This window comes from Anomalospiza imberbis, chromosome 5 (assembly GCF_031753505.1).
Source record: "Anomalospiza imberbis isolate Cuckoo-Finch-1a 21T00152 chromosome 5, ASM3175350v1, whole genome shotgun sequence".
Lineage (NCBI taxonomy): Eukaryota > Metazoa > Chordata > Aves > Passeriformes > Viduidae > Anomalospiza > Anomalospiza imberbis.
In genome coordinates, this window is record NC_089685.1 from 13,769,190 (window position 1) to 13,785,860 (window position 16,671).

Here is a 16,671-nt window from a genome sequence, read left to right on the forward strand (position 1 = left end):
ATTTCACCAGGGATTGAATAAGCAGGCAATGCAGATTGCTGATTATACATATTCATATACTTCTTCCTCAAGGTATTTTGTACCACACATTTTTGCCAAGGCAGTCCTAGGAACCAAGCAGAGTCTTTGTATAAAATCTTTGCTTTGGAAAGTTTTAATGGTGTTTGCCCATGTAGGATTTGTTGTAATAACCTAATAGCAAAATGACAAAAACATGAAAAATAGTAGGAAAACCTGAGTCTCAAAAGCTTTGAGGCTTTAGATTAAACATGGGTAGTATGAATGTGCATGGGAGAAAGCAGTTATGTTCACCATTGTCAAATGATATAAAATAGATGAGATAATTATAAACTCTGCACAAAGGTGCACTCCTTCAGAGAGAATACTGACATCTTCTCCAGCCCACTTCCATCAGTGAGATTGCAATGTTATTCCTTTGTAATAAATATATCTTGTCAAGAGACAAAAGACATAGTCCAAAATTTTGTAAAAAATAAACCGATCAAACAAACCAACACCTCCCCCCCAACAAAGGACCTAACGCACTGTTATGTAATGGCTAAGGGAAGGAAATCAGGAGAGCAAGTCATTCATGTAAAATCTTCAGGGCTCTACTTTTCAGTTTGACAGAAATATTGTTTCAAGGACAGGTACTGATTTTGTATTTTATGAGGTGGTGAACCTGAAGCAATTATGCCAATTTGACCCTTTACAGAATCCCAGCTGATCTGGGCATTTCTGGTAGAGCGTTGGCAGAATGATCAGTTTTTGTGTTCTGATAGGGAACATGCATACATTAGTATATATGCTCCAGGCAGCAAAATTAGAAAGCAGAAAAGAACATGAAATGGATCTAAATGCCTATGCAGCAGTGTTAGAAAGCAAATAACCACAATATTCTTAAAATAGCTTGTGAAATTTCAAGTGAAAAGAAGCCATTTAGAGATGGTAAGAAGGTAAGCATTACTGACATTTTGTGTCAGATGGTTTGGTAGCAACTGTAAGCTATGCTCTGGCTATATAGCAGAATATCCCTTGGAGATGGTAATAAATTAGAAAAGCAGGATGTTACTGCAAATGATGTTGGGTGTAGGGATCATATTAAAAAAAAATCCTCCTAACAAACAAAAAAACCAACCCACTCTGCTAGGGCAGAAATAGGCAGTTCAGTAAAAACAATCTATAGGGGTGATGACCCCTTGCTGAAGGAGGGCTGCAGGTCTTGGGTCTCAGCCGTGTGGGAAGGACTGGGGCTTTGTAGCCCAGGGCATGGCCTAGGAAGGCTGACCTCCCTCATACATTTATTCCATTTGTATTTTTAGGCTCAGTTTTGCTTTCAAAAGGTATTGTCTCTGACACTACTACTTTTCATCACATATCCTGAGTAATCCGGGATTGAGGGCAGCAAGTGCTCCAAACCAAGATTTTCACACATGTACACATCTTCTGCTTGTATGTAGACAAGTTCTAACACAAATTAACTTTTTTACCCTGTGGTATTACAGAAGATTAGAAATATTGCTGTAAATTCTGTATATTTGTTTCCTCTTATCTAGATCACTGATTACTTTTAATCAGATAATGACCAAGTGTACTGGTCACAAACAATAATGAAGATGAATTTCTAAGGGCAAACATGCTAAGTAACAGGATACATATTTAAGATAGAAAAACTCATCAACATCTTCACTTTGTTGCTTTAACATGGGACATTAATCTGAAAGAACAGATGTAAAAATTAAAAAAAGAAAAAAAAGGCTTAAAATCTTGATCAAGCTGTTTGGGTGAGAGAAGATCAGCATTTGATTCCCAATGAGGTGTGACAGTCCATTTCACTGTGTTGGGTCATTGGTCTAACATATCAGGCAGCCATTTAATTTTTTTATTTTCAATGTTTGTAATTACATACAGCATCAATTATTCATAAGAGCTGAAACCTCTTTAACTGATGTAAGTAGGAGAGACCTATTTACATCACTTTCAAGGTTCTGTGTTCTGACAGGTTAAATAAACGACTTGCAGAGTAACTCCAGCCAGAGTGTTGGTTTCAGTGGGGACCCAGCTTCACTGCCCCTGTGGAAGCACACACAGCATGGGGGATAAACAAGAGGAGGCAGAGACCTGCGCACGCCTGCAGGGCTGTGATCTTGTGTCCTGGGATGGCTGCTGGGACTGGAGGGCTGGAATGGAAGGACACAGCTCTTGAGCAGGCAGGAGAGATGAGGGGAGGGTGTTTCCCTCATGCCAGTGACCAGCTGGATGCATGGAGGAAAGTCTGGGGGCAAAGAGGAGCCAGCCGAGAGCCTGTGGGTCAGGATTAAAGGGAGGGCAGGGACAGGTGACCTTGTAGTGGGGGACTGCTACAGCTGCCAGGCCAGGAAGCACATGAGGTCCTCTATGGGTGTTCTCACATTCAGAACTCCTGGTGTTCATGGGGCACTTCATCCACCCCAATATCTGCTGGAAAGACAACACAAGGGAGCAAAAGCAATCCAGGAGATTCCTGGAATGCATTAATGGTAACTCCTCCATGAGACAGGGGAGCCAACAAGGAGAGGTTCTCTGCAGGACTTTGTTCTCACCAATAAGTAGGATCTGGTGGGGAATGTGAATCTCCAGGGCAGCCTGGGCTGCAGTGACCATGAAGTGGTGGAGTTGGAGATCCTCAGGGTGGTGATTAGGGTGCACGGCAAGCTCAATACCCTGGACTTCAGCAGAGCAGATTTTGTCCTATTCAGGGATCTGCTTGATAGAGTGCCATGGGAGAAAGTCCTGGAGAGAAGAGAAGCCTGAGAAAGGTGGTTAATATTCAAGAATTACCTCCTCCAAACTCAGGAGTGATGCATCCTAACAAAGAGGAAATCAGATAAAAATGCTAGGAGGCCTCTATGGATGAACAAAGAGCTCCTGGACAAACTCAAACACAAAAAAGAAGCCTACAGCAGGTGGAAGCAAGGACAGATAACCTGAGAAGAATATAGAGAGATTGTCTGAGTAGCCAGGAGTCAGGTTAGGAAAGCTAAAACCCTGAAAGAAGTCTGATCAGGAATGTCAAGGGTAGCAAGGAAAGCTTGTATAGATATGTTCATGATAAAAGTAAAACCAGGGAAAATGTGGGCCTTCTCCAGAAGGAAATGGCAGACCTGATTATCTGTATATGAAGAAGGACAAGGTACATAACAATTTTTTTGCTTCAATCTTTGCTGGCAAATGCCCCAGCCACAGCACCCAAGTTGCAGAAGACTTCAAGTCTCAGAAGGGACTGGGAGAATGAAGAACCTCCTGCTGTAGGAGGTCAAGTTCAGTATATTCAGAGGAACCTGAAAGTGCACAGGTTAATGGGACCTGATGAGATGCATTCATGGACTCCAAGGGAACTGTCCAAGGAAGTGGCTAGGCCACTATCCATCATATTTGAGAAGTCATGGCAGTCAATGCAGTTTCCATTAACTGGAAAAAGGAAAACATAAGCCCCTTTTCTAAAAAGGGGAGAAAAAAAGGAAGACCTGGGGAACTACAGGCTAGTCAGTTGTACCTCAGTGTCTGGCAAGATCATGGAGCAGATCCTTCTGGAAACTATGCAAAGGTACATGGAAAGTAAGGAGATGATTGGTGACAGCCACATGGCTTCATTAAGGGCAAATAATTTGTGACCGACTTGGTGGCCTTCTGCAACTGGGTTATGGCAGTGGTGGATATGGAAAGAGCAACTGATGTCATCCACCTTGATTTGACACTGTCCTGTCTCTAGACTGGAGAGGCATGGATTTGACTACTCAGTAGATAATGAATGGATAGATAATAATGGCTGGGTGCATTCAAAGGGTTGTGATCAACAGCTCCATGTCCAAGAGGAGAGCAGCGAGGGCTGGTGTTCCTCAGGGGTCGGTGCTGTTTAACACCTCTGTCAGTGACAGGGATGGAGCCCACCCTCGACACGTTTGCCAACAACACCGAGCTGTGTGGTGCTGTCCCACTGGAGGGAAGGGATCCAGAGGGACCTTGAGAGGCTTGAGAGGTGGGTCTGTGAGAACCTCATGGTTCAGCACAGCTGAGTGCAAGGTGCTGCACCTGCTTCTGGGCTTTCTGAAGCATAGGTACAGGCTGGAAGTGGATTGAAAGCAACCCTCAGAAGGAAGACTTGGGAGTGTTGGTGGATGAGAAACTCAACATAACCCCCAGTATGTGCTGGCAGCCCAAAAAATCAACTGCATTTTAGGACTACAACCTCATGTAAATTTAGTTTATTTTGCCTATTAAAAAATAGGGATAGCAAGATATCCTAGTTTCTCTGTATTTCAATCCTTTTATGGATGTATTGATGTCTGCAAAGACAGCAATAATTACGTATGTATTTGTTTTGGTACAGGTGGTTTTAAAATCTGTAGATGGCATTTTTAATTTAAAAATAAATAAATTTTAGGGCATCCCATGAGATGAAGCCATTTTTTCTTACCAACATCTACTTTTCTTGCAACAGTTGAATTATTCTCTCTTTTCCTCCCGGTATCACATAAATGCTACCACTATAGTGTTGTTTATCTCTCATCTTTGGCTTCTCAGACAAGTCTACAGGATTCACTGAAAGCCTGCGTTACCTTAATACCTCACTGCCTGTATTCTGCTCTGTATATGAATGCATGTGTCCGTGTGCACTCTATCTGCCCAGCTATGGAGTGGTCTCAACTCCTTAGGGAGCCCTTTCTTCCTGAAAGTGTGTACTTGCAATGCCTTCCAGCAACACACCTTTCTTTGGATGGAGCCAGATCCCTCTGTGTGCAGATCCTACCCTTTTAGGAGCTGTGGGTATAATTCACCGAGGTTAGTCAGAGTTTTGGAGTGGGCTTCAGACATTCTTGAGGTGTTAAGATTTTTGGGAAATTTGGTGGCAGTGTTGCTGTCTAACCTGTCAGGTTCTTTGGCTGACTGGTACATACAGGAAGCACCTGTGGCTATGATTTACCTTTTCTCCTTGTATAAAGGCCAAGCCTATGTGCTGCTGTTCTTCAATTTTGTTTTTAAAGAAAAACGCCAAAACTTTGGAGACTGACTTATTTGGTGAGGGAAATAATAAAACATAACTCATGTATTTCATCACTGAAATATTACCATTGCTGTTAAATTTCCAGATTGAAATACAAATATTTTGAAAGCTATGCTCTAACTATTGTATTGCCAGGACTGTTTGTCTTCCAGATAATAGCTGTGTATTTGCTGTGCTCATCTCTTCTTCTCATATCTCACAGTTGTCATAGCCTTTCACATAGAAAAGACAAGAACCATTCTCTGTAGACCTGGCAACTTCTTTGTCAGAGTCATTTCTTCAAACTGTCAGTGAGTTTGTCATGCTTTCCTTGAGATTTTGTAAGGTTTTATCAGTGTGAAGGTAAATGAACATAAATATATTGTCTTGTGTTGGTCTCAGCCTCTGAAACAATCTTCTACCTGGATTAATCCTGAACTAAAATGAAAGTGATGGAGGGAAATTAGAAGGGCTCCAAATTACTGTTATTATCTGTGGTGTCCCAGCCTATCATTGTCTTGGGTAATGGGGAGTTAACTCTGTTTCCTCCATTTGGGACATAAAAACATGAATCTGACTAAAGCATGTATTTCAGAGAGGTATTCATTTAGATTTGATTTTGCTTTTGTTCTGATTAGGTCATTCTAATTAATAGACTGTTTGTGAAAAGACAAGTGAATATTAACTAATGTAATATAGGGATGTGATTGCAATAAGCATAATTCAAAATTTTCTGAAAGTTGAGGCCTTTGAGAAATAGGTAAGCTTGGAACTGAAAAGGTGGAGCATATACTGCTCATGATCCTCATCAGTTAAAATTTAGCCTGGGATTTTGATGTACATGATGAAAGGACCATAGGTAAATCAAGAATAACTCTACTGAAAACAGTAATGTTAAACGGAATAAAATCAGTGTGTTGAGAGCAGGTTCTCAGCCTATTTTTCAAGTTTGGGCTACGTTTGACCCACTGACCTCAGTGGTGTCCTTGAGAGCTTTAACACAGTTTTGCCCTCAATAGAATAGAAAAACAATGTATGATTTGGATATGACATTTGTTTTTTAAGCTCACCTGGGGCATTTGCACTTTCCGCACAAGGAAGACACGCTGTGGTGCGGGTGTTTGTCTATCCATTAAGCTACATTAGCAGTATTCCCGCTTTATAAATACGGATGGGGTTTGGGGTGCTGTGGGCTGCCAAATTGGAGAACTAAAACATGTAATAGCTTAGTTTAATTTTTGAGGGGTTTTTTATTTGTTTGTTTTTCTTCTTTTTAAGGGGGTTAAGTCCTTTGCCATATGAAGAAATTACAGTGCCTAATTGAAAGTGAGGCTTGTGGAAAGTGTTCTAATTTTTACTGACACTGAAGATTAATCACTAATCCCCTGCCAGCCCTTGTCACTTCGAGCAGGCATTTTGGCTTTGTGTGTTTTTCTCTAAAAGAGCATTACCTTCAGCTGCTGTAAGTGTGGCAGGAGAGTGAGCAGTCTCTTGTTGGCCTCTGTCCCCCAGAGCAGCTGCAGGGAGTGGCGTGTGCTCGCCCTGGCTTGGGCACACGCAGGATTTCCTGTACTCCGCAGTACACCTGGGGATGGGTCTTTGCTGTGGTTTGCAGACCTGCAGGAAGCACCAGTTTACAGGTCTGGTTGTCAGAGAGTGCTCAGGCATGTCCTTAACAGCCCCAGACAGGCAGAGCCTCTTCTTGAATCCCAGGCTTACAGTCCCTGACTTCTTAGGAAGGCTGCATATCTAATGTCTGCGATGTCTTTAGCTTCTTATTCCAGGTGGCATTAATGGCACAAGAATCTCTGACAATTTCTGAAGCAAAAACTTTTAAATTGTGAGTTTGCAAAAAGAGACAGCTCAGGCTATCAGAACAGGTTGACCATCTAGAGGATGCCCAGGTAGAGATCCTTTCATAGCATTATCTTCTTAGGCTTGCTACTCTACAGACCACCCCACAGACTCCCATTTCCTCCTCTACTTACAAAATTATGCTGCTCTTGATCATTTACCAATTATTTATATTTACTTGCTTGATCTGTATTGCCAAAGTGTTTTAGAAGCTGTACTTCCATACAGTTCTCTGAGCAGGGATTTTCAAACATGAATTTTAGTTGCTAGGAAGTGACAAATTGGGGAATTCTCTCTTACGTAGTGCTAACAATCAAACTGATGTAATATACCACATAAGTTTTGAATGGTAATTTAATCAAAACTTCATTAGTATACAGACCTCTGTCATTTCTCTCACACAGAGCCACCCCACCCCCTGATAATTTTCACTTGTGAAGTTTGTAATAGATTTTGGTTGAAATAAAGTAGAACATGAAGAGTCACATTCAATATTAGAGTGACATCATGCTTGTAAACAAGATTCTCTGTGCATAGCTGTACATTATTTGTTGTGATGCAGCACTCTTTCTGATACTGAAAAGAATATTAAATGTCACTGGACATGTTCTGAATTTATCTGTATGTCTGTTTATACCTTTTATTGGGAAAATCCTGCCTTTTGCAATGACGAGGTTTTGCAATCCATGGGTTTTATGCCTTCTTTATTTTGCACAGATGAGCGGGGATATGTGTGGCACTCAAGTTACTGTGTTGTTTTTCTAGCAAGTTGTTTGAATTGAATAATTTTGAAGAACCAGCTCTCAGCATGATATCAGTATAACCTTTAAAATCAAGTATATTTTTTCTGTAGAGTTAACTTCAGTAGCCATGTAGGTATTGCCTCGTGCCCATTCCCTTCCCACGTTTACTCCTGCTGGCAAACCGGAGCTGTGAGCTGGCGTGCGTCAGCAGTGTTGCATCTGGCGTGTTAATTGGGATGGGGTAACCCTCCCACGAGGCTGCCTGGGTTTCACATTGTAGGGAGCAGTCCTTGGGCAGCCTGCAGAGCACAAAGCCAGCTGCTGTCTGCTGTGCCTGCAGGCAGGCACTGAGAGTCCTGAGAACCTGCGTGTGGACATGGCAGAGAGGAGAGAGGGGAGCAGAGTGTTGGGAAGCAGCTGGAGCGGCAGCGGGGTGGAAATCACAATGCCTAAGCACCGCTTCTATGTGTGTGTAGCTTGGGGCTTGAACCTGTGGATTTAAGTACAATATTCCTGTGCCCTGTGAATGGGATTTCAAAGCTGCCCTCATAATTCAACCTGGATGCCAAGACTGTCTCTTGGCATCCCTGTCTCTCTGGGTACCACTTCCACTTGAGCTGTGTCAATCAGGACAGTCATCTCAGTCCAAACCTAAGAGTCAGCCTAACTCGGATCTCAGTAAGGATGGTGGCTAAAAATAGATACCCACAGAAGGTGGTAGTCACAGGCAGAATAAGTAGTGTTTCTTCCCTGGGAATTTCTCTGCTGTTCCTGATGCTGTGTGGCTCCAGGAGGAGCATTTAATATCCCTCATTGAATATTTCTGCCATTGATTTGTCCATTTGTTTCTGAGCCAAGACTTTCCACTCCTGACATATTTGAGAGATAATTTAGTATTTGTTTTATGCCTCAAGAAAAATGCATCTTAGACTTTCATTTGCCCACCTTACTATGCTTACCCTGCCAGACATGACCTGGTTGGTCACTCATCTACTTTGTACTGAAAACACCTACATTTCTGTAGGTGTTATTATTATTATTATTATCTGAGACTTTTTTGTATGCTAATGCTTCCACCTTTCTGGACAACAGAAGTAAATTGCGATTTGCTACCAGAAAAATAGAGAGTAGTTCAATTTGCTCCATAACAAAGAACTGTGGGTTCTGTTTTTAAATCTCCCAGTAACACATTTGGATGACCTCCATGAAATCCCAGTCTGGGCAGGAAGACTCTGTCTGGTTGCTGCTGAAACACTGATTATTCACATAAGCTCAAAAATAATTGCTGATCAAGGTTCTGACATTCTTGCTATTTTTTTTCCTATCAGTAAATAATTTGTAGAATCTGTTGCACAATAAACTAAGCTTCTTGTAGCCAAATAAAAGAGTGAATTTTGAATTATCTAGTTGAAAAAGAACTTTTTTATTTGACAATCCTAGTAACTTGTTTCAAATTATGTTAGTTTTGTGCTACATGTTCCTTATTTTTTTTTTAGATGTGCTGAGGTAGCTGTCTAGGGGAGTTAAATCTTCATATCTACAGATTATATACAGAACTGACAGCCAAAGCCCTCCCTGAGTTTGGGGAAAGCTTCTGAATGGGAGCAAAACATTATTTTATGCTTGCTTGTTAGAAATATGTCAGATTCCAATTTTTTTTTAAATATGAGCACATCTGCTGAGACTTGCTGCAAATTTACTTGCTTGAGGAAACAAATCAGCCATCTGATGGTGACAGTTATGACTGATGTCCTGAAATGAATTTGGCCCAGAACAGTAGTGACAAAATAAACAGTTTTGAGGAATCAAACAGCCCTCGTATTATAAAACAGCAGTTGCATAAAATATGCAGTCTGTTTTGATAAAAATGTGTCTACATTTTTTTGTCTTTTTATTTAAAGAAAAATTGTTCAGGGGAATTAGAATTCATGTTTCAAAATAACTTTGCTGGTTGTGTTACTCTTGTGCTCCTCTATATATATGTTTGGAGTTTGTAAAAGCTTATTAACCAGAGGTTTCCTTCCTTGTGGCTAGCACTCCAAACCTCTGTAGCTGGGTTTACCAGTGTATTTTTTTGCCACTTGGACCTGTCACTCCTGTATGTGCTTGTACAAACCATCTGTGACTGTGGTTCAGAAATTGTAGCTTTGCTCTGTTTTTTTTTGTCCCCAGAGGAATAAGAAGTCAGTTTGCATCTCAGGCTGTTGTTGCTGTCTCTTCTGTTTTCTCAGTAATTTTTTTCTCTTGGCTTAGGTGTTCAAGACATGATGCATAATACCCATGTAAAATTTAGTGGGATAAAATAAAAAGGTTAATATTTTTCAGTTCTGTGTAAACATAAAGAGCAGTTTTTAAGGTTGAATATTAATAAGCACTGTAAGGGCATACATTTTTAATGTGGCTGCTGCCCACATTTGAAATTAGGTCATTCAGATTTTCTTCTTGCTCTTTATTCCAGCAGTTAATACATCACATGAAAGTAGAGTTCAAGACCAGTGGTTTTTACTAATTAGAAGTCTGAAGGTTGTATTTGGAAGGCAAAACATAAAACTATTTATCTCTTTTATCTCTAGTAACTCTTAAAGAAGCTGGTAAACCTAGAAATGAAATAGAGGCAAAGCCATATGTTTTAAGTCGTATTTTGCAGTCTCTCCCAGTTGGAAACAAGACAGAAGTCTGATTACAAATGTTTACAGCATGCAGTTGGACATGTGCCAGGATGGCACTATAAAACATTTGCACTAGGGTTTTGGTGGGGGTTGGCATTGTTATTGACTTACCTAAGGAGTTTTAAAGGTTAGTCAAAACAAAAGTTGATCTTTTAATGGGATTACAAATTAATCTTTTTCTCTGTAGGAGTATCTTTAGTTCTAGATTTCCAATAGGTATATTTTGTTACAGTGAAGTTATTTTTTTACATACCCTGCTTGCATTATTGTTTGCAAGATGCCAATTTCTGTGCACTCAATAAATAATGGAGATGAAGATCTAAATGTTTCACATCCACTGATGAACAGCAGTAAGTAACAGTAACTCTTAGAAAGCTAAAAATGGTCTGGAAAGCTTCCTGGTTAGTATGTACCATCTCCTGCAACACTACTTAAAGTGAATACGAATGGGTTCCTATAAAATAGAAAAAAAATGCTTATCTGGTGTTTGTAGTTGTCACACTTGGAATGAAGTATAGCATTGTTATGTTAAAAGCAAGCTAGATTACTACAAAAATAATCAAAATGTTGTTTTCTTTCAGCTCCAGCAGTAAACCGATTCACCAGACGTGCATCAGGTAAGCTGAATGAAGTTCCTTTTGTCTACATCATAGTTGAAACATTATGCTGACAGTAATTGTCCTCTAAAACGTAATATGACATTTGTCAAAGTTGTTGGACTTGGACTAACCTCTAACTTGTTACCTGCTTTACTGAAAAATGTAGCCAAGGTTTCAAGTCAGAGAACTTGCACAAGCCCTTCCTGTTGCTGTGGAATTTATTAAAAACCGCAGCTTTTTTTTAACACCCCCCCCCAAACCCTTAAAGAAAATAATTTCAGTTGTAGCAGATCTGAAGGCTGAAAGCAAGAGCTGAATTTAATCTGAATGTAAGCAGGGTTACCTTGCTTACTTCATAGACAGCCCGAAACTGCAATTTTGTGATCAGCTATGCATGAAGAAATGTTCGGCTGTGCTAGAAATCTCACTGTTTTCCAAACCCAGGCTGGTTTGTGCGCATGGTGTGTTGTTGTGCTGTGCAGAGCTTGCAGATTGGGTCTGGAAGCACCATTCCCATGGTGGTGTGTGGTTGTGTTTGGTGTGCACCTGCCTTGCCTGGTGCTGGTTTGTGTATTCTTTAAGTTAACTTAGTGCTTGCTGGCTCAGAGGACTCTTTACCTTATTTTCATTTTATGTAACAGATCCCTCCACATTATGTATCATTAAAAGTTAATATTCATGGCCTTTTCTTATTGTTCTGCAGTGTCATGTCCTTTAGACTTAATTTTTGAGGGCTATTTTTTTTTTTTTGAATTGTGAGGCCCAAAATCTGGATCTTATTTGTTTGAAGTACTATGAATCTGAAATGTAATAAGACTCATGGCTGACTCATAAGAGTCAGGAGAGCAGGAGATGTGAGCTATTCCTAGTCATTTCAGTATGCCATATTCAGTATAAAATTCTCTTTGTTTTCAACTTCAGGTCATTTTTAATAAATGTATTTCATAATGCAGTAATTCTGTCCAGACTTCTAGTTTTGCTACTTAACAACCTCAGTCAGGTAGTCTCTTGTCAATTTAAAAATACTAGTGAAAATCCTCAGGATCACTGAGGAACTGTAGAGAAAAAAAGGAAGTTTGCAGGGTTGGTGCATAGCATATAATAGAATGACACAATGATTTGGGTTGGAAGGAACCTTAAAGATCGCCCAGTTCCAACCCCCTGCCGTGGGCAGGGACACCTTCCACTATCCCAGGTTCCTCAGAGCCCTGTCCAGCCTGGCCTTGGACATTTCCAGGGATGGAGCATCCACCGCTGGTCTGGGCAACCTGTGCCAGTGCCTGACCACCTTCACATATGTAGCACAAAGTAAGAAAATGTAATTAATTCCAAATATTCTGATGCTTTAAGTTATGATAATACTTCATGAGGTACTGTAGCTTGAAATGAAAGGAATGATTTGTTAACTAGTGCTCAGCAGCAGTGAGCAGGGCTCTATGCAAATCACATTTCATGTTTTAAGGAGAGTTCTTCTGTGACTGATTGATAGCTGACAGTAATGAATGCAGTTCTTCCAACAGATGTGTGATAAGCTTTTGCATTCAGAGAGTTTGATTGTTTGAAAAGCTAGTACTTGCACACAAAGCCCCCAATCAGTTATTCTTAATGTTTATTTAGTATTAAATTAACATTTATTTTTAGAAGGAAACTAAACACATAAGTCTGAAATTTTTGTGCAGTTATTGGGGAAATAATTTCTGTGGGGAATTAATATTTCATGTATTTTGGTCTTCTTGTGGAGAGATAGAATAGTTATCTTATTCATGATAATGAGTCAGGTGGTGTAGTAAATCAGATGTAAATCATGTGAATACATTTCAAGCTAGAACAAGGAAATGCTGCAGTCCACTATGTGTACTATTTTATTAAGTTAGTGGTAGCTTTAACAGTTAAAATAACTATTTTTCAAACAAGAACGCCTGTAAAAGGTGATAGTTCTTACTTCTTAAATAATAAATGACTGTCAGAGAAGTACAGTACATTTAAGAAACTTGATTGTTAAAATATAAAATTAAAAACATAAATCAGACTATGCTGATAATATAAACATTTCACAGGGATGTTTGCAGTCCTAACCATATTTTTATATATATTTTCTTTAATTGAACAGTTGTCTGTGTAAATTAAGTCAATCAAGATACCTTGCAAGGGAAAAGCTAGATAGTAGCTGTTGGGTTTGGGTTTTTTTTATGCTTGGTAGCTTAACCTTCTGTAGTCAAAGCTGATTCTCATATTTAGGAAATGCCATATGTATTATGTAGGCAGACCAAATGAAAAGTAGGGGTTTTTTTCCTCAAATATGAGCATCTCCTAATTTTAGGCTGTGTGGCTAAGAGTTATTTTAAAATTTGAAATGTGCAATATTGTAGATTCTTGACTGCTTTTGAAGATTTTCTTCTGGTGAATATTTTTCCAAGCTAGTGGTGAATATTCGGAGCGTTAGCTGTAGAATGTGGTTTCATGTTGTATCTGATTAATGATATTGCAGACTGATTCTGGGAGTGTGTGACTTCAGGGTGCCTTTTGTCATGCCTCTGCCCATAGGTTCTCTCTACTTCTCTTGCACAGACCTAGGAGTTGTGCTGCCTGAGAGTGGATTGATTTAAATAAAACAGAAGTACACAAGGTTCTGGTGTGGTGATTTGCATTGGGTTTCCAACATTTCCTTACAGAGAACAGTAGTTCTCTACAATGGGTATTTTGATGCTTCTGTTACTCTTTGGGTAATGCCTAGTATTTTGCTTAGTTGCATAAGACATAGTTATTTTTCCTAACTGAGCTAGAAATTGGGCACCCAGAGCTTAATTGCTGAAGCACCTACTGAAAATAATACAGCGCAGCATTTATTATTTAACAGCTGTTCCTGTTAACATGCTGAGGATGTATTAATGAACTCTCATTGGTATGTAGAGGAAAAAAACAGAAGTAAGCTAGGATAAATTAGCTGTTCTGGAATTCCAGTTCTTAAAATTTATTGAGCTACCTAATTAGATATCTCTGATGTGTGTTTATTCGTATGTATGTGTATATATTCATTGTGGGCTCTATACATAAAATACACTTACAGTGCTGGTGACAGCTACTCACGGGCTAGCTAATAATGCACTCCATTGTTCTAGGCTATGCACAAAGAATAATAGATATCACACTCTTAAAAAAAGGAGTTTAGTAAGAAGAGGAGATTAAAAATACTTTATAGAGCTAGAATGAACAATGAGACAGCTGCAAATAGTTAATCCTTTATTTTTCTTTTCAAATCTGATGGCACTAAGATGAAGAGAAAGGAAAACAACTGTTGAGGCGATCAAGAGGCTTGGGTGTGGAAAAAAAGGGGAGCATGAAGGGCACCCCTTCATCCTTCAGACAGGATGTGGGAGGTTCTATGCAGCCTCATACAGGGGAAAATCTGGGAGCAAGTTTGCCAGAACAACTTATTCTTCTTCATTGTGTAAGATGCCATTAGGAAGAAAGTGACAAAATAAGAGTTTTGGTCTGCAGTATCCTGAACCCTTGTGTGGACTGGATTAGTCATGCCCAGAGTAGCATTTATATATATTACTGCTACTTCTCAATGTAATAATTCCTACAGGAAGCATGGCAATGTATTTAAGAAACATGGTGAATTTTACTGCATTTAGACTACAGGAGTCCTGTTAGTGAAAGAATGGCTAATTGCTTTCTGAAATTATGGAAGAGCATAGGTGATATCAAATTAAATGGTTAAATATAAACTAATATCTAGGAAGAGCAAATCAGCACTGCTAGCCAAGAATAGAAAATGTCCCTAGGAACAATATTTTACTTGTGATTTTCAATCAACCCAACTATATTGAGTTTTTCTTAAAAAGATTGGCACCCACTTTCCTGTGGCATATTAAAAATTGTCAGAGAAAGCAGCATACTGAAATGAAGTGCTATTCCCTTTTATAGAGTAAGGCAGAAGCTAGGATTGTACCAAAAATAATGGTGTGGAATTAAGTAACTGTAAAGTCCCCTTTGAAATGCTCAGGTAGAATGCAGTGTTGTAGAAGCATATAAAGTGACAGAAGAAAGAAGACTGAAGAACTTTATTGATGAACCAGTAATTCCAGTTCTTCAAGAAGAATCGCTGGTTCTGCTTCTTCTGAGTGATGAATATTCCCCAAACTGAATTCAAGTGATGTTGGATTCACCTTTGTTCATTACATATGTGTAGTTAATCTAAAGTTTGAAATGTCCAATATGTCTCATTTCTGAAATAAGCAAGGACACAGCTGACATACAGTGGTATCTATTACTAAAACTCAGTTAAGTACTAAGGATGCCATTGTCATAGTGAGGAAAACCAGAAGAAAAAGTGCTGTCAGAGTTTGAGACAAATCTACATTGCATGAACAGAGTACAGTAAAGAAGGCATATTGTGCCTTGTCAGGGTCCTTCTTACAATTAGCATCACTGTAACACTCAAATCCTTTGCTGAATAACAATAAGGGTGTGGTGCACTGAGCTGTGGGCACCTTAGAGCCACTGGATCAGGGAGAATGCTGTGCTTCAGTCTGGTCCTGGTCCTGCTTGAAGCACATACGTTATAGAATATCCTACATTAGCAGGAAAGCACAACTCCTGTCCCAGCACAGGACACCCCAAGAGTCACACCATGTGCCCAAGAGCATTGTCCAAATGCTTTTTGAACTCCTGGTGCCATGGTTATTTCCCTGGGGAACCTGTTCCAGTGCCCAGCCATCCTCTGTGTGAAGAAAATTTTCCTAATGTCCAGCCTAAACCTCCCTGGCACAGCTTCATGCTGTTCCTTTGGATCCTGTTAATGGCCACCCGAATGAAGAGATCAGAGGCTGCCCCTTTCCCTTGTTAGGAAGCTGTAGACAGCTGTGAAGTCTCCTCCAGGCTGAATAAATCAAGTGACCTCATCCACTCCTTGGCTTTCTCCTTCAGATCCTTTACCATCTTCATAGCCCCCCTTTGGAATAATAGCTTTAGATCTTTATTGTGTTGAGGCACCCAAAACTGCACATAGGACTCGAGGTGAGGCCACCCCAGTGCAGAGCAGAGCAGGACAATCCCCTCTATGCCCAGCTGGCCTGATGCCCTCAGAAGATGCTTGGCCCTCCTTGTTGCCAGGGCGCTGCTGACTCTGGCTCTTGGGAATGAAGAACTGCTCTCAGTGATCTGCCTCACAACACTTCTGGGTCTGTGGAAAGCTACTGATAAAGGCTGTTTCCCATGCAATCCATAATTAATTGATCCAGCTTCCTTTCTTTAGTTCTTCTTGCATAGACTATTTGCTGTGCACTTCCTCTGCAAATGAGACAGTCACAGAAACAAGAGTTTAATTTGCTCTTGTTTCCACTTATATTTTCTGGCAATATGAGAAAAGTTCCTATAGAAAAATGAAGTATTAACATAGGGCTAAAGATGCTTAAAGAACACGCACATTTGCCTCCACTCCTAACTGCTGTTTTCATTCAGAATGTTTGATAAATAACATCATGATGTTAAACTGGGGAATGTGTGTTCCTGTCTTGTTGTTACCTTGAGATTTGTTGCTTTTGATGCAGATCTGAAGAAGAGCGTGTGTGCATTGAAGCTCTTCTGCCTCCTTCCAGGTTCAGTTGTTTTGGCTGTTCTAGTGACAGATTTCTGCCCATGAAACTTTTTCTTCTCTCAGTTGCATTGCATGTATACAAAAACTCTTCCATACTACAGTGTATAGTTGGACTGTAGTATTCTTGTTCAAAAGAAAACAAAATTTAGGCTATCTGCATTACTTCAGGAAGTTTTTAAGT

The 16,671-nt window shown here is 39.9% G+C and overlaps 1 protein-coding gene across 2 annotated transcripts in view; it reads left to right on the forward strand.

Annotated features, from left to right (window-relative positions):
- PRKAR2B (protein kinase cAMP-dependent type II regulatory subunit beta) overlaps positions 1 to 16,671 on the forward strand; it is a 75,216-nt gene that overhangs the window by 19,286 nt on the left and 39,259 nt on the right. Inside the window, exons 1-2 of one of the 2 annotated variants that reach the window (XM_068189681.1) lie at positions 4,689 to 4,821; positions 10,871 to 10,906. In XM_068189681.1, coding sequence (XP_068045782.1) covers positions 4,728 to 4,821; positions 10,871 to 10,906 — 130 coding nt within the window. In that variant the 5' untranslated portion in view covers positions 4,689 to 4,727. Of the gene's footprint in view, positions 1 to 4,688; positions 4,822 to 10,870; positions 10,907 to 16,671 lie in introns of those variants that run through there. The other variant, XM_068189680.1, reaches the window with a different exon arrangement.